The sequence below is a fragment of the Tiliqua scincoides genome, chromosome 1 (genome assembly GCF_035046505.1).
Source record: "Tiliqua scincoides isolate rTilSci1 chromosome 1, rTilSci1.hap2, whole genome shotgun sequence".
Classification (NCBI taxonomy): domain Eukaryota; kingdom Metazoa; phylum Chordata; class Lepidosauria; order Squamata; family Scincidae; genus Tiliqua; species Tiliqua scincoides.
In genome coordinates, this window is record NC_089821.1 from 313,111,530 (window position 1) to 313,137,738 (window position 26,209).

At 48.8% G+C, this 26,209-nt stretch overlaps 2 protein-coding genes across 3 annotated transcripts in view; one reads left to right on the plus strand and one right to left on the minus strand.

The window, feature by feature from the left end:
* NEMF (nuclear export mediator factor) overlaps nt 1-14,441 on the minus strand; it is a 30,119-nt gene extending 15,678 nt beyond the window's left edge. For both annotated transcript variants that reach the window (XR_010794572.1, XM_066630462.1), the window contains exons 1-16: nt 14,343-14,441; nt 13,626-13,694; nt 12,048-12,150; nt 10,772-10,897; nt 10,148-10,296; nt 9,309-9,376; nt 8,779-8,862; nt 8,428-8,501; nt 7,253-7,323; nt 7,086-7,161; nt 6,017-6,079; nt 5,350-5,427; nt 4,899-5,107; nt 2,873-3,049; nt 1,608-1,671; nt 619-707 (exon numbers count right to left, since the gene is read on the minus strand). Coding sequence is in view for 1 of the 2 variants with exons in the window: in XM_066630462.1 (XP_066486559.1) it covers nt 619-707; nt 1,608-1,671; nt 2,873-3,049; nt 4,899-5,107; nt 5,350-5,427; nt 6,017-6,079; nt 7,086-7,161; nt 7,253-7,323; nt 8,428-8,501; nt 8,779-8,862; nt 9,309-9,376; nt 10,148-10,296; nt 10,772-10,897; nt 12,048-12,150; nt 13,626-13,694; nt 14,343-14,401 (1,559 nt within the window). In the remaining variant the exon portion in view is untranslated. The remainder of the gene's footprint in view (nt 1-618; nt 708-1,607; nt 1,672-2,872; nt 3,050-4,898; nt 5,108-5,349; nt 5,428-6,016; nt 6,080-7,085; nt 7,162-7,252; nt 7,324-8,427; nt 8,502-8,778; nt 8,863-9,308; nt 9,377-10,147; nt 10,297-10,771; nt 10,898-12,047; nt 12,151-13,625; nt 13,695-14,342) is intronic.
* A 334-nt stretch (nt 14,442-14,775) lies between these two features.
* On the plus strand, nt 14,776-19,490 carry TMX1 (thioredoxin related transmembrane protein 1). The gene is made up of 8 exons (XM_066630476.1): nt 14,776-14,956; nt 15,072-15,187; nt 16,128-16,173; nt 17,000-17,128; nt 18,080-18,125; nt 18,207-18,308; nt 18,420-18,486; nt 19,238-19,490. Exons 1-8 carry the CDS (start codon nt 14,793-14,795, stop codon nt 19,402-19,404), a joined length of 837 nt encoding a protein of 278 aa, XP_066486573.1. The 5' UTR covers nt 14,776-14,792; the 3' UTR covers nt 19,405-19,490.
* The last annotated feature ends 6,719 nt before the right edge of the window (nt 19,491-26,209 follow it).

Below are 26,209 nucleotides of genomic sequence, written 5' to 3' on the forward strand. Positions count from 1 at the left end.
TGAGCTCTTGGAAATAAAAAGAATGCCAAATTAATTCTTAACACAGAACACATTTTAAAAGGGGGCAGACAGGCTCCCTGCAGCATGGAAGAGGACTGAATTCCCAGAGATAAGGCAGGAAGGGTTCCTCTTAGGGGGTGGGCAGGGCAGTTGTTCTGTGGAGGTCTTAACTTAGCAGGTCTCGATGTGCCCAAACAGTTCCAGAATCAGCCCAGTTTGAGAAAGTATTCTGGAGAAAGAACTGAAAAAGGATTCTGAGTTTGAGGTCTCCAGAACTTGTGCTTCCTGTGCTTCTGTTGTTGGTTTTCTGAAAAGTATGCCTAGATTGTGGCTTCTGGATCTTTTTTCTAATCAACGTAGACCAGGGTTCTTTTTAAGACTGGGACCAACTCCCTTAAAAAGTTTCATTTTACCAGCTGTTCAAACCTCTGTGGCTATAATGGTGATAGGGCAGCAGTCCTGTTCCCCCCCACCCGTAGCAGTTTTAACTCTTGATGCACCTAGCCTAATCTGCCCTGTCTGTTTTGCAAACCACCAAAAATTGGGTTGTGACCTACTGGTGGACCCTGGACCCACAGTTTGGACACTGGTCTAGACCTCTCACACATGAGCACTCACCAGTACACCTTTCTAGCCTTCTGAATGGTGGTAACTGTTTGAACTTCTTTCAGAGTTTGCTTGGTCTTCTTTTCTGCCGATTTGAAGGCCTATTTAGACAAACAAGGAGTGTTGCTTCCACAGGGCGCCTGAAAGCTACTACTAGGTGCCGCAGGGGATGCAAGTCATACAAAAAGACAATAAGATCATGTTAGACAGGTTTTCAAGCAGAGACCAGATGGTCACCTATCAGGAACGCTGTAGCAGTTGGAGCAGGGGGTGGACTAGATGACCTCCCGACCTCCTAGGTACCTTGTAATTTGAACATTCTTTGGTTCTAGGACCTCAGTGGTCTCTGAATCCACTCACCCAAAGCTCATTCCTTTGACCTCAGACAGCTTTTACAGCCCTAAAATGCTTCCAGACGTATGGCATGTGTGTACCTATTTTGATGCTCACAACACAGCACCTGCCCACAATGTAAAACAACCACATGCAGTGCCTATGTGCGAGGCTTACACAACATTTGTGTTAGACTATCTTGCTCTTAACTGTGGCCAATGAGAACAGATGCTCGGGGTACATGCAGCAGTAAGTCACCCCACATGAGGATGTCTTCCCCAGACTCTGCAATTCTTTTGCTTTTGGCTCGTTTACCACCAGCTGTTTAAGGATGACACTCTCTTTGTATCAGTGGGAGTTATTTTGCTCATCTGTAAAGCCTTGTGGGGAGCTGCAGACATAGCACACTGGGCATAGCACTCTGGGCACAGCTCCGTGGCATAGTACTGGCTTTGCAGGCAAGAAGTCCTAGCCCAACCTCCAGGTAAGGCTGGGAAAGACCCTTCAACACTTGAAGCACTGAAGAGCAGCTGTCCAACAGTGCAGAGGATCCTCAGTGACAGAGACTAAGCACAAGAAGGCAGCTTCAGATACTGAGCTCCACTAGTCACAGCAGAGAGGGAACAGTTTTTAACCACTGTCAAGAGAGGCAAAGAAGTCCCCCCTACCTTCTCGGCAGCTTCCACGGTCTTCTGGGTTTTCCGGGCTGCGAGTCTCTTGTGATCATAATACCTGGGAAAGACACCACCACGTCAGGCCTCCAGGCCTTGCCTTGCAGCCATTCTACAGCCTGAGCCTCTTCACGGCCAAGATAACATATCTGTCCAGATAAAATGAGTCTGCACCACAAGATGTGGGAGAAGCGAGTCTGTGACTGAGCCATGCGCTCCAGACAAGGGTTTGCTGCGAGGGTTTCTCCAAGATGTAGCCAAGCTGGGCCTGGCTGGAGAACCCAGGTCACAACTGGGTTGTTGCTCATTTCAGGACTCCTTCCCCCAATGAGCCCACCTGCTCCACTGCACTACCAAGACCCCTCCTTGTGTTCCCTAAAAATCAAGAAGTGAGGCACACACGCAAGGGAGAACAGGCACTTCCCCCGCCGTGCAATGGGCTCGCTGAAGAAGCAGAGACTGGTCTCCAGCCTGGTTCACCTTTTGATGGGTCACAAAGGCTGTTCTGCGCAACAGCCTTTCAGGATTTGTGGCTTCTATGCACTACTTTACCTTTTTTCTAAGGACTATAGCATCATATAATACAAAAAAGCAGACAAAGCGTTTTGCAATAAATAAAACTATCTCCATCCACTCACGGGACCATTCAAAAGTAACAGACACAGTCCACTCCCCAAAAACCCTGCCATCTCAGTTTCAGCACAGCAAAGAAAAACAAGAGGAGGGGAGGCTTCACTAATAAGAGATGAGATGCGCAGGAATACGGTCGGGCTTGTTTCATCACCCAGGGGATGAAGTTTAGGTCCATCCCTTGTGTTGCCCTGTGGTGCTGCAGTGCCACTTTCCCCCCTACCCAGGAAGCACCTGCAAAGCCCAGGCCAAGCAGGAGGAGGCCATGCTGCCTGCCACCACTCTTATGCCAGCCTCAGCCCGCTCGAACAGTCTCAGTGCCGGTGCAGGAAGGGGCTGCGACCCCCCAGGCTGGGCAAGAGAGGTGGTGGTGCAGCATCTATGTGCCAGAGTAAGCATGCGGGGGGGGGGGGGGGTGCTAAGAGGGCAAGTCAAAAACTTTGCCAGAATGCTGGGTTTTGAGGAGGAATTTGAAGGAAGATCATGACTTGATTCCTTGACCAGGATGGAACAATGCTGCAAGGAAAGGCAGACTGGAACTACAGTGGTGATGTCCGAGGTGTCAGAACAGGAGCAGGTGGCACAGGAATCCCTCCTTCCCTCCAGCCCCAGCCAACACTCAGACATCTTACTTTTTGGCATTGGCATAAGCAGACAAGCTGAGATCCACGTCCACCAGCAAGGGCTTGTTTCTCTGGGGCTTCTTGAGTTGTTTCACTTTATTCTTTTTCTTCTTCCCCTTCGGCTCTACTGCTGCCTCCTCCTCCTCCGCTTCCTCCTCCTCCTCATCCGAGAACACGTAAGGGTTTCTGGCTCAGCAAAAGCAGATTTTTAGACATCTGGGGCCAGCAATGTTGCTTTCTACAAAAAAGTGTCTGTGTGCTGTCAGGACCAGGAGGGTTATTTCAATAATTCCGATCAGAACATCTCATTTATTTTCGCCTTGAACCAGCCTAGCCAACATACGAACCAGACTATATCAGGCTCCCTTTAATTAACTGGGATACCTTCTGCGACTGGGTCATTAAGCAAACATTCAGCCCAATCTAGTGCCTTTGTGGTGTAAACAGACACTGCCTGCCAGACGCAGCTTGCACAGGTGACTGCAGATTGAATGTCTCTTCTTTGCCTTAGGAGCCTCTTCACTGTGTAAATAGCCAATTCTATACTAGGGGTTGTTAGAAAAGGTTATGAGGACAAAAAGACTAATATTATAATGCCGTTGTACAAATTGATGGAAAGGCCACACCTGGAGTATTGTGTCCAGTTCTGGTCACCGCATCTCAAAAAAGACAGTGGAAATGGAAAAGGTGCAAAAGAGAGCGACTAAGATGATTGCTGGGCTGGGGCACCTTCCTTATGAGGAAAGGCTACGGCGTTTAGGCCTCTTCAGTCTAGAAAAGAGACGCCTGAGGGGGGACATGATTGAGACATACAAAATTATGTAGGGGATGGACAGAGTGGATAGAGAGATGCTCTTTACACTCTCACACAACACCAGAACCAGGGGACATCCACTAAAATTGAGTGTTGGGAGAGTTAGGATAGACAAAAGAAAATATTTCTTTACTCAGTATGTGGTTGGTCTGTGGAACTCCTTGCCACAGGATGTGGTGACGGCATCCGGCCTGGATGCCTTTATAAGGGGATTGGACAGGTTTCTGGAGGAAAAAATCCATTACGGGTTACAAGCCATGATGTGTATGTACAACCTCCTGATTTTAGAAATGGGCTATGTCAGAACGCCAGGTGCAAGGGAGGGCACCAGGATGCAGGTCTCTTGTTACCAGCTGTGCTCCCTGGGGCATTTGGTGGGCCGCTGTGAGATACAGGAAGCTGGACTAGATGGGCCTATGGCCTGATCCAGTGGGGCTGTTCTTATGTTCTTAAATAGACACTCTGCTGCAGGCCATGGGAGACCTGACTGCCTCATTAAGAGTCTCTTTGTTGTGCTCTGATCACCACTGTATATGTGGCCCGTCATTACGCGGAAGGTCATTAAGCAGCACATACCTTTATATATTGTACAGAGTATGTACAGTATATGTCCTTTAACAAAACAATTAAAGATTCTGTATCAAATTCTGTGTCCAGAAACACTGAATTCAGCAACATGAATAAGATTTTGTTTACTTAGATGATTTCTAGGTTGCCCTTTGCTGAGACTACCTCAACATTTCGACAGAAAGGTTGGATATAAATTTGTTAAATAAATAAATGATGCATAAACATAAAAACAAAGATCAAGAGCAAAAATAACAGCCATGACGTTCAGCAGAGCTATGCCATAAAGTTAAAACCAGAGCATAAAAACATGCTCCCCTGGCACCAGAAGGGCAACAGGGTTGGCACCAGGTGGGCCTCCTTTGGGAGAGTATTTCATATCTGCCTGCCCCCCCCTCCCAATCCTCTGGATCACACTTGACAAGTCAATCTAGCCAGGATTTAACAACTCAACAAAAGCACACAAGACTAGCACAGCTGGATAAGACACTCTGCCATTCACCCCTAACACCGTGTCCTCCAAGCACAGACCTTCTCAGAGCTGAGAGACTCTACAGCCCCTCTTCCCTTCCCCCAAGTCTTTTTCACATGAAAGCTCCTGCCAATCGGTTCCAAGGCATGAACTGTGACCCCGATTCCTGGCCCCCTGCTTACTTCAGGAGCATCGTGATGTGGTTGGTCTGCAGCTTCAGCTCTTTTATGGCACTTGCTACCGGGTCTCCCTGGGCCTGGGCTTCTTTGACAATGACCCCAATCTCCGTCCAGTCAATCTGGTTGGCTAAGGCACTGCGGACCACCTGGATGGCCCGGTCAACTATGTCAAGGTTCATTTCCACAAGTTCCCCCTTCACCTTGTCGATTTCCTTTAAGGAAGTGAGAAAAATCAGCACCGACTTCCTAGCTTCATTCCCGCTCCTCCTCAGAACCAAGGAGGGCTCACAACAACCCCATAGGGAAGGGATCCAAATTTGTGATTCCCATATGCAAACTGCTCTAACCAAGGGTCCCCAACCACTCCAGTAATGGCATAATTGTGGCTTTGCAACTAATCTCTGACCCCGATTTTGTTCAAAGTCTGACTCCTTGAGAATACTTGACCGCCCACCTGAGCTTGATGAAGGGCTTCAAGCCTGTGCTCATGGTCCTTCCGAACATTTTCCAGCTTCTTCAAGGCTTGTTTCTCCTTTCAAGACCAAAAGTATGTGGAAGACAAAAAATGAGAAAGATCAGTAGAATGAATGCAGCCGTTACCACTGATTTAGGTGGAGACATCCAATGGAAAGCAGGGCAGTGACCAGCTGTGGCCAGCAAGAGTAGGCCTACATGCCGATCAGCAAGCAAGCCTGACCTGCCTTTGGGAGCGTCACTTGCACTGCCTTGGCCTTCTGGAAGAGGCAGCTTCCATGGCTGGTCTCCTTGTGGTTCCCTCCTAGGTCACAGTGGGGAGACGGGGTGCACAGGCCAAATTAAAATTGGATGCCGTCCCACCCACCCAGCACTGATGCAGGCTTGGGTCCTGATCGGTCCAGCATCCTAGCCAGGACTGCGACTCATTTCACTGCAGAAAAGTGAAAAGAGCCACCTGCAGGTACGGGTCCTGGGACTGCTGAACTCATGCACATGATTCCAGGGAAGAGAGCAGCTCCTCCACACTTCAGTGGCAAGGGACGTGGGGTGCCCTCTTCAACCACCCATAGCTGGCAAAGCAGCCCTTTCAAGGAGTAGGCACCAGCCACAACCCAAGCTTATTTGCTCCCCGCGGAGGCTTGTACCTGCTGCAGAGCCTTCAAGTCTATCTTCTGGCCTTCTAGCTTGGAATAAAATTCATCCACTGCCTTCCAGAGGGAGGGAAAATTAAAACATCAGATCTCAAAAGAATGTTAAATTCTTTTGTAAATTCTGTCAAAAAAAATTAGACAGTTGGAACAAAATTGATTCTATCTGACAAGGCTCGAGTTGCAAAAGATCTATACTGGAAAACCCAAAACATTCTGGTGCAGAAGGCTAAGATTAGCAAAGTCAGGCTTTATGCAGCAGCTCCCCAGTCTGGCAAGCTCGGCCTCTACACTTAGGAGCATCTTACAATGCTCTTACGAGAAAAGGCGTTGGTGCTCTTCAAGTCTAGAAAAAGGCGAAGGGGGACATGATTGAGACATACAAAATTATGCAGGGGATGGACAGAGTAGATAGAGAGACGCTCTTTTTCCTCTCACTCAACACCAGAATTAGGGGACCTCCACTAAAATTGTGTATTAGGAGAGTTAGGACAAACAAAAGAAAATAGTTCTTTACCCAGGGTGTAATTAGTCTGTGGAACTCCTCACCACAGGAAGTGGTGATGGCATCTTGCGTACATGCCTTTAAGAGGGGATTGGACAAATTTCTGGGGAAAAATTCCATCATGGGTTACAAATCATGACAGGTATATGCAAGCTCCTGATTTTAGAAGTAGGCTGTCTCTGAATACCAGATGCAAGGGAGGGCATCAGGATGCAGAGCTCTTATGGTCTTGTGTGCTCCCTGAGGCATCTGGTGGGCCACTGTGAGATACAGGAAGCTGGATTAGATGGGTTTATGGTCTGATTCAGCAGGGCTCTTCTTATGTTCTCAGAGACCCACCACAAAATTCCACATCCCATAGAAGCACAGAAAAACATCAACCATTTGGATTCCAAAATGCTCAACTCTGTCTCAAAATTTCCTAATCCTAATTTATGCTCCACATTCATTTTGTTGCAAATGCAGGCAAGAGACAGACATCTTGCTCACATGCCAATCATCAGATCTCCCAGACTACATTACAATAAAAAATACATTTTGCTTAACCAGAACAGACCCTACCTTGTTGAAAGATTCAAACTCTACATACGAACAGTTTGAGTGTTGTGAAAACAAGAAAGGGTGAAATTCCTCGTATCTGCAAGACACAGATTGGATAATGTTGACAGTTAATGTTGCCGGCAGGAGGGGTTCTAGCAGGAAAGGAGAACTCCTTCCAAAACACCTACGTGAGGATTTCTTCAGCAGGTTTGTCTGGTTCCAGACTTGGCTTCTTCTCCCTCTTCTGGATGATATAGCCCTAGCAAAACAAAAAACAAGCATCTCTTCTGCCTTCCACCTACAGAGCTGACCAGTCTTCTTCTTGGCCAGCCAGTGCTAAGAACAGCAGGAGTGAAGAAAAGCAATTGGGAACCAGTCCGAAATGCACAAAGCCCTGATGCCAACCCAGCCAGCAACAAAGCCCTTGCCTCCTACAGAAGGGTGACATGTGTTAGGGAGAGGTTAAGGGGGCTTCAGGCTGAAGCATCAGCTGCACATACTCAACATTTTCCAGATCAGCCACGACAGCATCTCCAGGGAGGGCCGAGATAAGCCCTTCACTGTCTGAAACTCCAGAGTGACTGGCAGTTGGCGGAGACAACACTGAGCTGGGAGGACCCCTCACAAGCTGCCTCAGCAGAAGACCATTTCCTCTGTTCCAGACACCTTGGCAGGCAAACCCCCATTTCAGAGGCCCAGGTCCTCTCTCTCATTCATGGGCAAGGGGGGGAGACAGTCAGGGCAAGCATTTTCGAGATGCTCTCAGCCACCCCTGTGCTTCTTAAAAGCCCATTTTTGCCCAGACATACATATTTGGTCCCTGTTGCATACATGCAATGTTGGGAAGAAATGGTTTAAGGGCCTATGACAAGCTCTTAAGCAGTGTGTGTGTGTGTGTGTGTGAGAAACTCCAAATTCAGTTAGCCAGACTGGTGGGTGAGTACAAGGCCAGAAGGCATCATGGAAGGAGCCAAGAGGGCTCATGGCAGTCCCAATTTGTGTTCCCCTTCCCATATACTTGGTATGACTCCAGAGCCATTCCACGGGCAGGTGAGGCTCCACACAGCATTCGGGACTGCTCCAAAAGCCTTCTGAGGCTTCTGGAACAGTCTTAAGCAATACTTCCGGGAACCCAGAAGTACTGTTTAAGAGTACTGAAATGCGCTGAAAGCCTTAGAAAGGTTTAGGAGAGGTACCGAATGCTGTGCAAAGCTCTGAGCAGTAAGGTAAATATCCGGGGGGGGGGAGTAGGCACGGAGTGATTCAGGCGTGGTGGCACTAGGGTCAGGTCCATGACTGATGGATCAGGAGGTGCACCATGTACAGGAAAATTAGGAGCATTTTTCTATAAATTAGGAGCTACCTTGTCATGAAAGCTGCCTGTTATCTCCATGTATTCCTCTGCTTTCTGTAACGCAACAAGTACCCTTTCAACATCTAGAGATAAAAAGAGGGAGAGAGAAATGGAATTTTTGAAAGGTAATAATTTTGAGGTCTTATGCTACAGATGACACAGCCTTAGCATTCTGGATATGGTTGGGGTGCCTCATTTGGCACAAGGTTAACCCAGGAGAAGTGACATTAAGTTAACTCAGAATATAACAATACTATAGGCAGCTAAGATCAAGAGCTTTTGACGAGAAGGAGAAAAACATCTTTGAATATTCTATGACTATATGCTGTCTATTTCACACTCAAGTGCTGGAACACTCACCTTTGCTTTCTATCTCTTCTAGTTTGGCACTCCCTGAAAATCCTGTTTCTATAAGGCAGTGCTCAATAAGCGTGGCTCCATAAGCTGCATTACAGAAAAAGAGAGAGGACCTATTTACAAGACAAGTAACATAGCCAGACAGAGATCTGGATTTCAGTGTTTAATCTGATTTCCCAAAACAGAGACTTTCAGTTCCTGCAAAGTAGAATTTAAATAGGGGATGAAAAGGCTTGTCATTCATTCTCTGTCATTAATATGTTAAGTTCAACCCCTGTCTCAAGCCCAACTTCCAATGTTATATGTCAATTTCTATATACAGGCAAAGATCTTAAGTACCCAAAATACACATGATCCACAGATATCTAATTTCTTATATTTCGATTTTTGGTACAAACATGTCACACCACAACCAAACTTTATCTAAAATATTTACATCCCAATTTCTGCCAGACTGCAAAGCAGCTAATAAACTTTTAACAGAATACAGTAGATTAAATATTAATGAAAAAATGAAAAGCAGTCATACTTACGAAGGTGGGGGTTCAAGACTCTTTTTAACTGGTCTCCTGTTGGAGCACTGTTTATGATCTCTGTCAGTCTGTAGGAGAGTAGGGTGAGATCGCACAAGAGAATAAATGGAAAGTTGAATAAGGTCCTCAGAAGCATGGTCAGAACTATGTGCGCTCAAATGGATAAGCACCACCCTTTAACTTTTTTTTTTTTTAAATCATCGTTTAAAGAAGTTTTAAAATACAGATCAAAACTAGGCTAGAAGAATAGCACAGGCATCATCCAGCAGTCCTTCCAACAGACACAGGCTTCTGGCAAAGCAGTTCTGGTCATGCTTCTAAGGTCCATATTCAGCTTTCCAGGGTACAGATGGAAGCACAATGAAAACCAGCAATACCAGTTTGAATATGGTATGATACGGATGTTCTAAAAAAGAACCTACACACTGAATTCTATTTTACAGGGGGGCCCTTTATCCGTGGTTTCACTTAACTGTGGGTGCAGGGAGCACTCTGGGGCTTTGTTGGCCCTTGTGCCTTTTAAAGACATAAAAACATTGCTTCTGGTTTTCCAAAAAATTGGAAATGATGTTTTTCAGCCTGAACGGCCATTCTGAGTCCCACAGAGGCTGCACACGGATGCATGCAGCCTCTATGGGGCTCAGAAGAGCACAGAGCCCCTCACCTCCAGAGGGCGATTCCCCAGTATCCACACTGAGTCCACGAAGGGTTCATAATGGGACCCCCACATACACCAGGGCATGCCTGTACTGCCTCCAGGACAAAGCTAAGCTTCCAAGGTACAGCCCTGGTGGCTTGCTGTAGTCACAGCCCAGGTGCCACCTAAAGTAAAGAGGTACCTTTCCAAACTGGGAAGCGCTGTTGGTGGCTTGGCATTATCAACTGGGTAGTGCTCCCGCACTGCAAACCTGACGTCGTCCACTTCATCTGTACGAAACCTCAGGATGTTCAGAATTAGGTATTCGTGATCAGTAAGGACAATGTTACCCTGCAACAAACCCCAAACACCGTGTCATAGATACCAGCAAATATTCCCAAAACACATACTTCAGGTCTACAACCCCCTTCTCCCCATGGGTTTGGCACTGGCATGTCTTGACAAATGAAAAGAAAATGCCATCTGAGCACAGGGGAGGCTCCTAGCAATCTGCAAAATGTTCCAATGTAACTCAGTTACCTGGGATGGAAAAGTGGCCCTGGCTGTATTAGAGGAAGACTCAAGAGGCAGGGAGACCCCCTGCTCTCAAGTTCTGGCTCGTTCAGAAAGCTTAATGACCACCCTCATGAATATCAGTGTCTGAAGATACATGGAAACTCAAACTCAACCTCACCCTTCACACAGCGAAAGTACCAGAACAATACCAGAAGTATTGAAAAAGGAAGAAGATGAAAGAGTAGAGAAACGAAGATATCATCCTTCACCCTCCAACAGAATTTCACACATCCTTTGCGCCTTCACTTACCCTGTCATAGAGCTCTATAATCAGGTGATAGGCTGCTTCATCACTTCCAAACTGGAAATCGACTATTCTGTCAACGCCAAGTTGCTGCACACTCACAAGCCTTCGGGTTTTTAAGTGTTTGCGACACTGTCAGTGGGGAGAGTGTAGACAGGTCTGAAAAGATACTGCTGTGCAGCCTACGTTTTACAAAAACACCAATGGAAGCTTCCCCATCCACAAGGAAGAAAGTGAGGGCAAGGGGAAAGGCTCTAACTCTGTATAAAAAGCAAGACTCAGAAGGATAGAAAGAGGCATGGGACAAAGGAAGAATTGCAGCTCTCTCTTGGCAACACCTCTCACTATGTTCCTGGGTTTTTAGCACTTCAAGAATTACTGCCTGCGCATTTTCAGAGCTCTCTCCCGATCCTGGAGTCTAGGAACATGCTATGAAAATGGAAGCTAAAAATCCCAAAATCAGCACTACGTGTTTGTAAAGCTACAATACAATAACCTGAGATATTCAAGCTGTGAGTACCATTTGCACAACCACCCATAAAAAGGAATAGAGACCTGCAGCTCAAGTTTCTGTTTGTGTAACTACAAAACAGAAAGACAAAAAGCAAAGGGTGCTTATGGAAAGGAAACCTGCAAGCTGCCACACTAACCACAGCCCTAGCAATACCCCTTACACAAGAACACACAATCCCAAATATATGGTTATCTATGGCGAGAGTGAGGTGGATTATTAACTACAATTGTACAATTATATGTAATGTAATTAATCATACATGTAATGTACAACTACAATGGTTATCTTGTACCAAAGTACATCTTAGTCAAGGATTCTCTTCACATCCTTGGTACAGTTATAGCCTCTCAATCATAGTTCTCCCAGCTACCATTTCAGCTACCATGACAGCTACCTCACAAGTTTATTTTGACAATTTGAGTTACTTAACAGGAGGATTTGAAATAAAGATTCCACTGGAGAGCTGGCACTGAATTAGGAATGCTAGCTCTGAAAGGAGGAGAGAAAAGAGTCCCCCAACCTGCCTCAGCAAGAGAAGGTTGAGGCAGTTCCCTTGCTATTATTTGTTGACAGAGAAAAATCAACGTATAATGATGCTATCAACCATAATAGGAGTGCGGGGAGAAGAGAAGATCTGTAGCCTTACAGTTGTGCAAAGAATCATGTTTGAAAAGAAGGCTTCCAGCTTGAGAGAGCCACAGAGATGAAAGAACACCATGAACTACCAGCATGATGCTCCCCAGAAACTGTTCAGAAGGTGATATTTACCTTCATTGCAAAGCCAGACGGCATCATGTTCTTGGGCCACTCAAACTCTGTTGTGTGAATCCGAATGCCAGATTCCAGGAGGAGTGTTGCCTTGCAGTCTGGCCTGGGGTCAAGAAAAAGAATTAGGGGTATCCAGATCTTTGTTCAAAGCTCATTTCTGTTTTGTGCCTTGCTGTCCTGGGAACAAATTTCTGTCTTTGCTACTCACACACCCTCAAACAGAGATCACGTTTGTATTTATTAAATAATAATAATAATACAGGTATTTATATATCGCCTTTTTTGGTCGTGAGTTTTCTCCTCAGACTTTATTCAAGGCGGTTTACAAAGGCAGGCTGTTCTAAATCCCAGTAGAGATTTTTACAATTGAAGAAAAGTTCTACCTTTCAAGAACCACAACATTTCAGATGGATCTTTCTGATCTGGTATCACATTCTGGCCTCCAGTTTCCTCCCACGCAAAGCATTTAATATATGCTTATCCCCCTTTCCTCCAAGGCAGTTGGCTAAAAAGTACTAAAAACATCTTAAAACAATTAAAAATGTGTAACTGTAACTGTAGATAAAACCACCTCAAGGAGTTTTTAAATTTTACTCAAGTAACATGTCGAACATGCACAAGTGCACATTTAAGCCTGTTTGCAGTACGACCAAGATTATAAAACAGAAACATTTGACTTCTGGAATTTGGCTGCAATTCTTCCCACACTTTCCTGAGAGTAAACCCCATTGAACACAATAGGATTTACTTCCAAGCAGACATACATACAACTATGGCACAATTAGGGCGCAATCCTAACCCCTTATGTCAGTGCTTTCCAGCACTGCATAGCAGTGCCAGTGGGATGTGTGCTGCATCCTGCAGCTGGGTGTCACTCATGGGGGCCTCCTCAAAGTAAGGGAGTGTTTGTTCCCTTACCTCAGAGCTGCATTGCCCTTATGTCAGTGCTGGAAAGCACTGACATAAGATGTTAGGATTGTGCCTTTAGTCAGCTGGCAACATTATCAAGGCATGTATGGTGCTATTTAGACATACTTTCCCAATCTTCAGCCAACGCACCCAAAATTGGGCCTCTAGCTCAGGTGATTCCTGTTATCCTTCACTGCTCCCCTTATAGCAAGTAGCAAGTAACATTCCAACTGGGGAGATACCAGAGGAGAGTTTGGCATCCAGGATCAGAGATTTTGTGTTCAATCAACAGTGATCCTCCTCATTAATGTTGTGAGGGGAGATGAACAAGAAAAAAGCACACAGGTCCAAGATGTGCCACCAATCTCTTTGACAGTAGGTGCAAAGAGGGGACAACAGTTTCTTTGCAAATGGGTCCACTTGCACAAATAGCTCAAATGCATCAAGAAAAGGGGGGGGCAAACAACTTCTATGCGGACGAATGCCACAAAGTGTGTACCTTGTCGATGAACGACGCCCCCCTCCCAAAGGCCAACAGCAAAGCACAGCATTCTGCCTTTGAAAGCAGCCATTTTGTCTTACTGAAGGTGGGGGACGGACACAAGACCTAAAGAGATCCCCCATGCAAAGACCTCCCAGTCAAGAAACGGGGCCCCGACTCTGGCTTACTTCTGCAGACGGATGAGGTAGGTCTTGCTGTCCACGTCGTAGACGTTGTACACCCTCATTCCCAACAGGCTGTGGCGGAAAGAGAAGGAGAGAGATAAGATAGATAAGAGAAGGAGAGAGATAAGGGCAAAAGAGCCCTCTGCTGAAGCAGGCCAAAGGGGCCCGTCCAGCAGGGCTGTGTGGTGGGTGAGGAGACAGGCAGAGCGCGTGGGCTGAGTGCAAGAGCGCCTCATAGGGAGGTGGCGCTTTTCGACGGGCTCCAGCGGGGAGGCTCTGCCTCACTTGCCCTGGTGGTGGTACTGCTTCTTGAAGGACTCTGGTGGAAAGGCTCTGCCTCACCTGCCTCCCCACCCACGTCCCTGCTTGTGCGGACCTGATCCTGTCCAACTTCTCCCTGCCTCACCTCTGAGGTGGTGCTGCCTTTTGAAGGGCTCTGCCTCACCTGCCCCCCACCCACCACTGCTCCTACGGGCCCGCTCCTGTCCAGCCTCTCTCTCTGCCTCCCCCCCCCCGCAGTGGGGCTTTCTGAAGGGCTCTCGTGGGGGGGCTCTGCCTCACCTGCCCCCCCACCGCACGCCCGGCCGGCCCCTGCCCCGAGGGCCCCCCAAGCCCCCTAGGCGGCCAAGCAGAGGTCAAGCTTCGAGCCCCTGGAGCAGCCGCTGGTGCCCAGCCGGGCCCGGCCCTCAGGCGCCGCCCTCGACGTCCGCGGAGCAGCACCTGCCGCGCAGCTCCGCGATGGCGGCGCGGATGTCGACAGTGCTGAAGCGGGACTTCATGGCGGGTCGCTCTGCTTTCTCGTCTCCAGGCTCCTGTCCTGACAGGAGGCGGACGGGAGCGCGCATGCGCGCATGCGCGCAAACGCTACGGCGCGGCAGAGGGACCAAAACACCGCCCCGCGCGTTGCGGGAAAGGACGCGGAGCCAATCGGAGCTGCAGAAGCGTCCGACGGGGGCTCACACGCTCCCCCTGCCGGACACCCAATCGCAGGCCTCCTTCTGCGGGAGGGGCGGGGTGGAGGGAGCCCCGCCCACCGGAAAGCGCGGAGAGGGGGAAGAGCGAGGGAGCACCTCTGCTCCGTTCCCGGCATGCAGCTGGCCAGAGGGGCGGGTCTTTCGCGCCTCCTTCCGGACCTGCGCACTGGCGGCGCTCGAGGCGGAAGTGGGCAAGATGGCGGCGTCCGTCCTGCCGTCCCGCTTCTTCCCGGCGCCGCGCCTGCTGCTGTTGCTGCTGGGCGCCTGCGCGCTCCCTGCGCGGGCCGGCCGCAGCCACGTGAGGGCGCTGAGCGACCAGGGCTGGAGGGAGCTGCTGCGCGGCGAGTGGATGGTGGAGTTGTGAGTCGGGGGGGCTGCGGGCGGGGGGGCCGGCACGGCACGGCACGGCACGCGCGGGGAGAGGCCGGGCGGCCCCCGCCCCCCCGCGCGGCTGCTGAGCGAGCCTTCCCCACAGCTACGCGCCCTGGTGCCCCGCCTGCCGCGGCCTGCAGCCCGAGTGGGAGGCCTTCGCCGAGTGGGGCGAGGACCTGGAGGTCAGCGTGGCCAAGGTGGACGTCACCGAGCAGCCGGGTGAGTCGCGCTGCTGCCGAGGGCCGCCCCTGCCGGGGTGGGGGAACTCCTCGGGCTCTCGCCGTCCCTCTCCCCCTCCCCTCCGGGGGGCAGGCGCTGCTCTGCAGAGCCCCCACTGCAGTGCTTCATCAGGCGCGCCGCTGCCCGAGAGGCTCCGGCACCGGTGATGCTGCTTGCCAAAGCGCTCCTGGGGAGGCTCTGCCTCTCCCGCCCCTACGCGGCCCTGCGCCTGAGCCCAGAACACATCCTGGGAAGCTGCGGCTTTGCACTCAGGACTGCAGGAAGGACAATCAGGACCCGCCTGTCCCGCGTTGGGGTTGGGAGCGCCAGAGCGTTGGGCGAGGCCTGCAGTCCGCCCACCTGTCCTGGAGTGCGGCGCCAACCAGGCTCCGAGGCAGAACTTCTGCAACAGAGAAACTCCCTTGGAAGGGACTGAAAGCGGATGCCGCTCACTGCCCTTCCCACGTACTGCTCTTGCCATGAGCTTCTCTGTATCCCCAGGCCAGCAGCTCTGCCCTGCCCTGTTCTGCAGGTAAGAAGCATTGTGATAACGTGAGGGATGCTGTGTGTTGTTCACAACTCTTTTATTGGAGGCACCAAGAAGTGCGTCGTGGAACCCTAAAGTTGGAAGACCCTTAAGGCCACGTGACCTGCCCTTGCTTGAGGGAGGAAAATCTTCTCTAGAGCATCTCCAGACGGTGGAGCCTCTGACCGAAGATCTTCAGTGAGCCAGAACCCACCTTTAGCAGTCGGTTTCCTTAGATGGAAGGGCATGAGGCCACTCGCGACTCATAGGTGGCCCTATGGAAAAGCTCAGGTGTTTAGAGCCTGTGCTTACAAGGAAAGGCAGCAACATGTGTTCATGCAGTAGATGTGCTCTGCAGCAGGCAGATCTTCGACCAAAACTTTATTTCTGACTTCCCTCTTCGATCTTATGCAGGGTTGAGTGGGCGGTTTATCATCACGGCACTCCCCACCATCTACCAGTAAGTTTTTCAAACTGCAATGAAATGTAGTTGTTTTTCTCAATGTCTTCCTTTCTTTGCGCTGAGAACGGGGGAGGCTTGGATCATGACAAATGCCAGAGTATCTGGGGACAGATGATGTCTTCAGCAGGCTCTTGCTTTGTTCTGCCATCTTAAAGCATCTCAGCCATGTAGCCAAGTCCTCATGGCAGCCTGCAGGGTTCACAGTGATTTCTTTGTCAGAGAAGGAGCTGATGCCAGAAATGGTAAAAAAAGAAATATTGTAATTGATGCTGTATGTGCAGTTAAAGTTAATGGTATTGAGCCCTACTGTAATTTGTGGGACTGGTCAAATTATAATCTCCTTCCTTGCTGTCAGTGGGACTTGGGGGTCATCCAATTTTCCAGTGTTGATTTAGCCAGGCCTACAGGGCATGCACTGCATCCTATGGTGCTGGGGGCTGTCACAGAGGCTTCCTCAAGGTAAGGATATGTCTACCTAGGAGCTGATTCTGTTCAAGAAAGTTGGATAGGATTGGGCCCTTAGCCCCAACTGACTTTAGCTGAACTGGAACCTGGGCATGTTCTTAACGCTGCTTGGAGCTTTCGAAAAAGCAGTATAGTTGTAAATAGACCAAATAAAAGCAGGCTGGTGTGTGACCATAGTGTGAATGTGAAGTGAACTTGTGACCGCTCTGTGGGGTTCCTTACTGGATCAGCACATTGGTGACTCCAGTCTCGTTCTGAGGGTGAAACTCCAAAAGCCATTTTTATCTCCAGGATCATATATGTGAAAAACTGCTGCACTGGAATTTCGGGGAACTGACACAATTTTTCTTCTGTATAGTTGCAAAGATGGTGAATTCAGGCGATACCAGGGTCCAAGGACGAAAACAGATTTCATCAATTTCATCAGTGACCAGGAATGGAAAGCCATTGAGCCTGTTTCTTCTTGGTTTGGCCCGTCTTCCTTCCTGTAAGTCTTTTTTAGAAGGTGCAGAGAAAAATTGGGAATTGGCATTTGCATCTTACTTGCCTTGATGCAAATCCAGTTCTTTTGTGGAGCAGGCAACCAGTGTTGTGTTTTGAATATGGGTCAGTCTCCTGAGCCACCAATCTGTCTATGACAGAATAGTCCCATCTCCACCCACTACTTCTCCCTTTTTTGGAGAGGAATTGGCAGCTGGGATGATGAGGGCAACTCACTAAAGCAGTGATGAAGCCGCCCTGGGGAAAAGGAAGATCTGGACCCATGTTCTGGACTGCACTAAATAACCCAGTTTTATTATCATCGGGTAGGTGAGGCAGGGTGTGACTTAGGCTTACCCAGGGAGCTTCCTGACTGCCCTATGTTTGAATTTGGGTTTCCCTGGTGAAAGTCCAATAGCGTAAGACTTTCTGGCAACTGATGTGCTCCCCCCCTCCCAACTTGGCAATGGCTAACTTCTGCTCTTCTCACTCCCTGGACTGGAGAAAGAGGGGGAGAGTAGACTAAAGTGTTCAATGCAAGTGTCTCATCGCCTTGAGGTTGGAAGGAATGTTTTGGAAGCATTTGCTTTCCTCCTACAGGCTGGCGGTCCAGTGTAGCAAGAGTTGCATCTCGTTTTATTCCTCAGAAAAATTAACATTTGTCACTTCTTTTGTGGAATTGTGGCTGAATGCATGGACTGGTTCCACCAGAGCACAGAGTAGCATTGTGATGGGGTATAAAAGTTTGATCTGTGATGGTCCATCTGTGCTTTCAGACGTCTGGGGTGTGAGCTACCTCTTCTGGTGCAATGGAGAGCACTGAGTGGGACAGTCTCCCAGTCAGGATTGTGCACCTGCTCAAGATTTAACCTTGACCAGATGGGGGCTGTGGGGCTTTGTCAACCTTGGCTGCAGGAAGCCTCCTGAGCGCATCTCTCTCTCTTGTGCTCCTTTGCAGGATGAGCGGCATGTCTGCCCTCTTCCAGCTCTCCATGTGGATCCGGGTATGTGCCACACTCCCTGCCCAGCTGAAGCCCAGTGGTTTGGGTCTCCTCCCCCCCTGACTCCAGCTTCTTCCCTTCCAGCATTGCCACAACTACTTTACAGAGGACCTTGGCATACCGGTCTGGGGGTCATATACCATCTTCGCATTTGTGACTTTGTTCTCAGGACTGTTGCTGGGGCTTGTAAGTAAAACATTCTGTAGACATTGGAAATTTAAAACAAAATGTTTAAAATGCAGACAAATTTGTAGTTTAGCATTAAAATGGTTTCTTCCTTTTCATTTTTTTTTCCAGATAATGGTGTTTCTGGCAGACTGCATTTGTCCCTCCAAAAGGCACAAGCCTCCGTACCCGTATCAAAGTGAGCTCACTGTGTATCTTTGAGTTTTTGGTTGTGTTGCAGGAAGAGGACTGAGCAGCTGGCTTGAGTTGTAAAATTGGCCTCTTGCGCAAGACGCACGTGGTAGATCTTGAACACCTGAATCAAAGTCCCACAAAGGAAATTCAAAAACGGACAATTGCCAGTTAGTGCTGTTGTGTTCTGGTTCTGCAGCAGGGTAGGAACAGTATAGAAACCATCTGCAGAAGGCCCTGCCTCTTCCTTCTGGCTGTGGCAGATTGCCATTAATTTCAGTTAATATGGAAAATCTTTCTTGTTGCTCAGAGAGGCTCCCCCTCAATACTAGTCTTGAGAGCACTAAGAAAGGTCAGAGCCTGTGGTATAGTGATAGAGCTGCAAATCAAGCAGTGCCTGGTTGAGTTTACAGCTCAGCCATGATCTCCCCAGGTGGCCTTGGACAAAGACCCACCCTGCCTCTTATTTTTCTGCCTTGAGGCATAAAGATGACAACAAGAAACAAGTTTATATTGAACTTGCCACCAGGAACTGGGAGTAAATGTTGATTTTTCTCTCTGGGACAGTTCCTCTTACTCAGCAGATTCCAGGTGCTTGATACTTAATGAATAAGTGAGGTCCAACTTGGGATTATTTCCTTTCAGTGTTGAATAAATGCAAGATTAATGTGACACTAATTGTGGAAGCAATCCAAATACTTAGGATCAGGTGTGTGTTTAGTGTTTCCCAAGGGTGAAGGTTTTCTTCCTTTTTACAGAATTGCCAGTGCCTGCTCAGCTCTTGAAAAATCCAGGCGAAGAACTGGACGAGGATGAATTTCCTGACTCCGCAGGGGAGCCCCGAGAGGCCTCGCACTCGGCGCCTGGGCCAAACAGCTTGAGGCAACGTGTCACGGCTCCTGCTGCGGCCGCAGAACATTCGTAGCTCCTGCCGGCTCCACACTTGGGATTTCTGCACTTGCTTTGTGACGTTCAAACATGGGGTGGGGGGTGCAGTCATCCTCCTGGAGAACTGAGTGTGGGGTGGGGGGAGGGGAGGAAAGCTTTTGTTCTAAAAAAGTTTCTTGGTGGTTTCAGTTTGTTCCCAACTTGATGTGTGCAGTGACTTGAGAGTCAGCTGTGCAGTGCTTTGCAGAGAACCACATGTTTGTAGATTACAAGTTGTGCGATGTAGGAACAGGCCAGATTCTGTGGCTGGAGGAGACTGGCCTGAATAGCCAGGTCCTCTGGTGAGGCTTCTCTGCTTGAAGTTTCCTTCTGAAGCCAGCAGGGAGAGGCCTGCATGCCTGCCTTTTCCTCCTCCTCCTGAGGTTCATAAGAGGCTGCTGGAAGTGGCTTTGCCTTCAGCATTGCAAAAAAGGTGTTCAGACCTCACTAACTGTGATAAGGTGAGGCAAGCCTCAGCAATGGCGGGTGGAGATGTGCCCCCTGCCTATGAGTAGCCATGGGGGCTGTGGATCTTGATCCCTTCCCCTCGTGCAGCCAGCCAGTTATCAAAGTGGGGAGGGTTCCCATAGCAGGTGGTGATGTGCCAATTGCAGGTTTTTGACCAGTCTTGTCTGCCCTCCTGTGGCCAGTGGCTTCTTACCTCTGACACACCACCTGCCTCTGGGGGCTGGATTGTCCTTTTTTGTGGAGTATCCCCCTCTTCCTTTTGAATCTCCTGCTGTTGCACCCAATGAAGGAGAGAGTCCTAGACTTGGCCTGACCCTGTGCTATGCAGAGGGCAAGCTGTCAGTTTGGTTACCTTGTTACATGTCATGATTTTTTGATGATGGGGGAGGGGGGATGTTAGCAGTGTTGGCACGACTTTCATTTCTGTCCAGGTGCTTTTTTCTACCTAAACCCTTCATGAAAGTTTATTCTTTCAGGCTTTCTTCACACAGCACTGTTCCTAGCAGGCCGTGAAGCTGCGTGTTCTGTACATTCCATGTACATTTCCGGGGGTGTGCTTACTTTCTTGCACAGCCGCATACTCTCCGTTCCAAGGCAGGCTGCTTTTCTGACCCTCACAGCACCCCCCTTTTGCTCTTGTGGTTGCCTGCAGTGGTTCTGAGGATGAGTTTCAGGTCAGCCTCGCCTGCTCACCCGTCTCTGCTTTTTCAGTGTTTCTTCGACAAAGGTCCGTATAGTCAAAGCTGTGGTTTTCTCAGTAGTAATGTATGGCTGTGAGCTGGACCATAAGGAGGGCTGAGCTCCAAAGAATAGACACTTTTGAAATATGGTGTTGGAGAAGACTTTTGACAGTCCCCTGGACTGCAAGGAGATCAAATCAGTCAATCCTACAGGATTGGGTGCTCCTTGAGGCACCTAGTGGGCCTCTGTGAGATCCTGTATCTCACAGTTGTCCACCAGGTACCTCAGACAGCTCACAAGACAACAAGAGGCCTGCAAGGTACAGGAAGCTGGAATAGGTAGGCCTTTGGCCTGATCTAGCAGCGCTTTTCTTATGTTCCATTCCAGAGATTAACTTGGGACCCTGTTTTCTATTATCTGTTTTGGTACCTGACTTGGGGCAGCCTAGCAAGGCTTTGTGCCAGGCCCATGAGCTTCACTGCCCTGAGCTGCTTCTCTCTGGCTTTCAAGCAATTTTCCATTTGCATTTCTGTCGTGTTAGAAGTTGAAATCTGAAGCAAGACAATAGCCAATAAGTAGCCATTTTGTAACTGAAGGTTTTCTCAGTTTATTTGTATGGTTCTCTGGCAAAACGAAAGGCAGGACTTCAGTGGTGTGTGTGCGTCTGTTGCCCTGCTATTGCTGTTCAGCTGCACCTGATAACTGTTCTCTTCTCTGCCTGCCCCTCCCCTCTCCAATCCTTGCTGATGTTAGTACTTGGTTCCTGAACATTAACCATGAAATAGGCAATTTGGTCTTCCAGAACTGTACTTGATGATGTCCCTTCCCTTTTCTAATGTCCTTTCCTGACCTCATCTTGCAATGGCACCTGCTGCTGTGTATTGACTCGGGGCACTGAAATCAATAGCCTTTGCACCAGTGTGATTGACCAGCAGGAGGGTGTGGAAGGAAAGACTTAATCTCTCCCTTCTGCTTTCTCAAGGAAGGGCAGGCTGGGCATCTCTGCCATGCTGGCTACCAGCCTTTGGGGGATTGCAGTCTTGCGTCTGTTGGTGCAGAAGGTAGCCACTCCCTTACACTCGGCATTCTGAGGTAACAAGATGCAGGGTTCTTGTTTTGTGTGTTCCCTGAGGCATCTGGTGGGCCACTGGGAGTTGTAAGAAGCTGGACTAGGTGGGTCACCTTTGGCATGATCCAGGAGGATACTTCTGATGTTCTTAAGGTGCCCTGTAAGCAGCAGGTGTGGGGTGCAGGCTTCCACACAAGTTTGCATTTCATTCTGTTTTGCTTTTGGAGACTTCCCCTATTTGTGTGGTGGCAGGAGGATGAGGGGGTGGTGGTGCTCATGCGGACTGTATCGTTTCAGACTGGTGGGAAGAGGGACCAGAGGCCACTTCTGAATGCTCCCATTTTCATACCTGTGCATAAAAATAAAGAAATCTCTCCAGGCTGCTTTCTAGCACAGTGAGGAGGCAAGTTCTAGCCCAGCTGGTTCCCTTCTACTTGCATGTGGTGTCTCAAAAAAGGGAGGTCTTTGCAATGTGATCCCTGAACTGCAGGCAGAAGCCATGTGGCCTGTTCTTGCTGCCCTTGCAGCTGCTTCCCCCCACCAGGAAAATGTGGGGATTGGCAGTTGGGAAAGGGGCCATTTGCAGCTCACAGGCCAGTGTTCTTGCAGCTGTGCAGCACAGCCTGGGTTGTGTGCTTGAGGTCTGGATCCCTCCACATTCCCTAAGGCTGGACGTGATCCAAGTGCCTCTTGAGGCCAATAGCAGCTGCCCAACAGTCCGCAGCAGGAGCAACTCAAGCAGGCTCCATGTTCCTCAGTGTTAATGCCTTTATTTCAATAAATGCTTGACCCTGCCTGGGAAATACTTTCCAAGCAATAAAATCACCTGCACGTCTGGCTTTACTTACTTACACCTTGTCACCTGAAACAAATCCTTTCTCTGCTGTCTGTGGAAGAGATTCAGCTGCTTCCTCTTGCATGAAGGACTTCACAAGGCCTACGAGAAGCAACCACCCAAGTACTGATGAAGATAGCAAAGAGTGCTGTTGACTTCATTAAGAAATGGTCTCTTCAAAGCTCTTCTTAGGGCTCAGTCACCTTGCAGGCTCTTGTGCCTGCAGTAGATTTGATTACGCCCCTCAGCCGCTTCATTTTAGAGGCCAAGTGGAGCTCAGCTGCTGGTTGGAATAGCAGGAGAAGCTCTGTCCAAATCTGCTCTTGGTGCAGAGCTGAGAAAGGGGCCTGTGGCAGTGATGGGAAGGGTCAGATGTAAGAAGTGGGTTGAGTCTTTTTGTGGCAATGAGTTTCAGTTGCCTGCCAAGCCCTTCCAGACATCAGTCCTTTGTGGTGGGGCAGTCCAGACTAGGCCTGTCACCTGCTCAGAGAGGGAAATAGTAGCCCTTACGTCATCTGGCCCAGGTGAGATCAGGGCCTTGCCCGAACATTCTGCTGTGTGAGGCAAAGGAGTGTCCCCCCTTCCCCCGAAATTACACAGAACTGACACTCAAAGCCAAGTGTTTTGTAAAAGCAGGAATAACTCGGAACTTTGGATTTTGCTTCCATGGGTGAAGCACAAAGACACATTACCAACAAATTGGGGTTCCTGGTATGATATATTTGATTTGTAATATCATTTGAAGAAAGTTGCACAATTAATTAGTAGGCAGCAACTGGATGACCAGAGATGCAGAATCCACAGTAATATTCTCAGCTGTCATTCAGCTTCCCCATCAACAGCCACTGGTTTTGTCTTCGCTGCAAACTGAAGAATTACAGAAGAATGGTATTTTACAAGTTTGAGTCCTCCGTAGAGCTGAGTAGTTCTTTGGTTCTTCTGTAACTGGCCATTTCTGGAAAGCCAAGGACTGGCTCTAGGTTCACAGAGCACAGAGATGGGGGAGGGAGGAATGTCAGGGAAGTTTGCTGTGAGAACACAAATGTTTGGTTAGCGTGCTAAAGCCGTTGCCCTGCTCTTCATGGAAGGGGCACGTGCCTGGCCTTATTGCCCATATGCAATAGGTTTCAGGAGCATGAAGCTTAAGACTCTACTAGAAAGATGAATCACATGGCAGAGATAACTGTCAGACCTTAGTTGTGTGATAGCCTTGAAGACTCCTCTTTACTCTGCGTTGTCTTCTAATCAAAGGGCAAATCTGTCTTGCAGGCTCCTTTACATTTGGACCATTGTTCTTTCAGTATTGATCACTGTCATATGAACCTGTATATGCTAACAGAAACAACAAGCCTGGGTGCCAGACCACTCACCATCCTAGTCACCCTCCAGTTTGTCAGTACCCCATTTTAGACAGCAAGTTCCAGAACTGGACCCCATGTTCCAGGGGCGTCTGACTCCAGCAGCACACATTCCTAATTCCTGGAGGTGAGACCCTTTGGTTGCCTGTTAGTTCATGAGTTTCTCATCTCATACTTGGACTGAGTGGCTACATTCGGGGGGGGGGTCAGCTGGGGGCACACCGGATGCCTCAGCCAGAACATGCCATATATATTCTGGTCCAGGGCTCACCCTTACTGGCCTATGAGTGATGTGACAGGTTTGTAGACCAATCCTGGAGGTTCCTTTAGTAAGCCCAGTTTGGTCTGTTTTTTACAGCAGCCTCTCCGGGCCCTTTCCCAGCACTTGCTACAGGATCCTTTTAACTGGAGCCAGGAGCCATTGAACCTGACAGTAAGCAACAGGCATTGAACCTATCCAATTGGGTTGAGTCTCACTTATCTAAAAACTAGGCACTCCAAGACATCTTGGGATGTTCAATGAGTTTTTCAGCTGCAACAAAAACAATTTCCAGCTTCTTCCTTGTGTTAATAGCTGGAGGCCATTGAAGGTGAATCCCTGCCAGGGCCCAGTTGTCCAAACCTGGAAACTGAGCAAGGCTGCAGATATTCTGAGCCCCAATTTATGGTTGAGCATAGAATAAAGGTGCATACTTAGACATGATGCAGCTCCAGTTGATCTGCACTTAAAATCCCTTTTCAGCAAAACATCTTGGGTTCCCTAACCTGACTTGTGCAGTGCCTTTTTTCACAATTAGATGACTGTAGCGTACATTTATTGAAAGCATTAAATGGGGCAATGGTTGAATCCAGAAAAGTGAATGGAGGAGGGGCTGGAACAGCTGATGATGGGAAAGTGGCGAGGGAGCCAGAGAGGCTTACCATAGACTCAGGCAGTGAGGAAAGCTTGCAGGACCTGAGCTCTAGCCCAGGGCAGGTGCTCTGAATGAACCTGAAAGTTGGTAAATGCTGCAAGTGGGAAATCTGAGAATTTATCAAGAATTTTCCTCCCCAAATTTGTTTCAACACAACTGTTACCCTGCACATGCCCAAACTCGTCTGATCTCGGAAGCTAAGCAGGGTTAGGCCTGGTTAGTACTTGGATGGGAGACCGCCTGAGAATACTGGGTGCTGTAGGCTTATACCATAGTCTTTTGAGACTGAAGGTTGCCAACCAACCAAGTTATAGAATTGGTGCAACCAGTAAATTGCATTCAATGTTTCTTTCCCTTCAAACAAAGCAGGGGCTTAAAAATAGCAGGTGTGTATTTCTTGGGACTATGCAGAGCTTAAGGCCTGGGGGGGGGGGGGAATGCGTATTTCATTAATAAAAACCTTGTCTTGTGCCACTTGAAGCAGAACCTGTGGCTAGGCCTCTCCTATAGTGAAGTTAGCAAATGGAAAATTCCAGTTGATGAGGAGATGCACGCATGCAGGCAGGCATCACTGTGAAATGCATGTCAAGCTGCAATTGGATCAAGGAGCTGCTGTGCACTCCTCTCCCCTGTTTTATCCCAGCAGGGCAGTTCTTGTCATGGTCAGTAGGAATATGAGCACAGGGCATGCGCCACTGTGCGAACCTGCCAGTGTGCCCACCATGGAACATTCATTCTCATCCACCTTGGGAAGCTCTGTTGGAATGTGGATTAAATTTGGAAACGAGGCCAAGGAACACAGAATAGAGGAATTCCTGCATGATCCTCCTGGCTAGAACTGCCTCTCACTGCTAGACCAAGTGTGGAATGATGGTGGCTGGCCAGCAGATGGCAGCAAAGCCCTACGGTCAAGTGCAGCTGAAGCATCTCATCCAAATCCTGCATTAACCTGCAAAGCGATGCAGGTGAGGCAAAAATTTTATTTCTGCCTGCTCATGGAAAAAAGGCAGGTGGTCCTATAGCAGCCATGGCTCAGGTGCTGTTTTGATCCAAGAATGCACTCCCCCCATTGCAACAAAAGGAGGTCATGTGAAATAAGGCCATCCTACTTGCTTCTGCTCTGCTTTCTAGCAAGGAGGCCTTTGCTTTGTGGGGGGGGGGGGGAGATCCGTGGCCTGGCAGGTGTCACAGAGAGGGCTGCCTGATGGCTTCTCAGGGACTTCAGGCTGCTGCTTCAGCAAAGGAAGCCAAAAACAGTGTGGCTTTAGAGAGCTGCACCTCATGACTCAAGGGCACAATCCTATGCATGTCTACTCAAAAGCAAGTCCCATTCTAGTCGATGGGTCATACTCCCAGGGAAGTGTGGACGGGACTGCAGCCTCACTGATCTTTTCCATTTATTTGGGATGTTTTCTACTCCCTTCTGTCAATTGTTAAACATTTGTTCAGCTACTACTGCAACACGCGCCAAGTGTGTG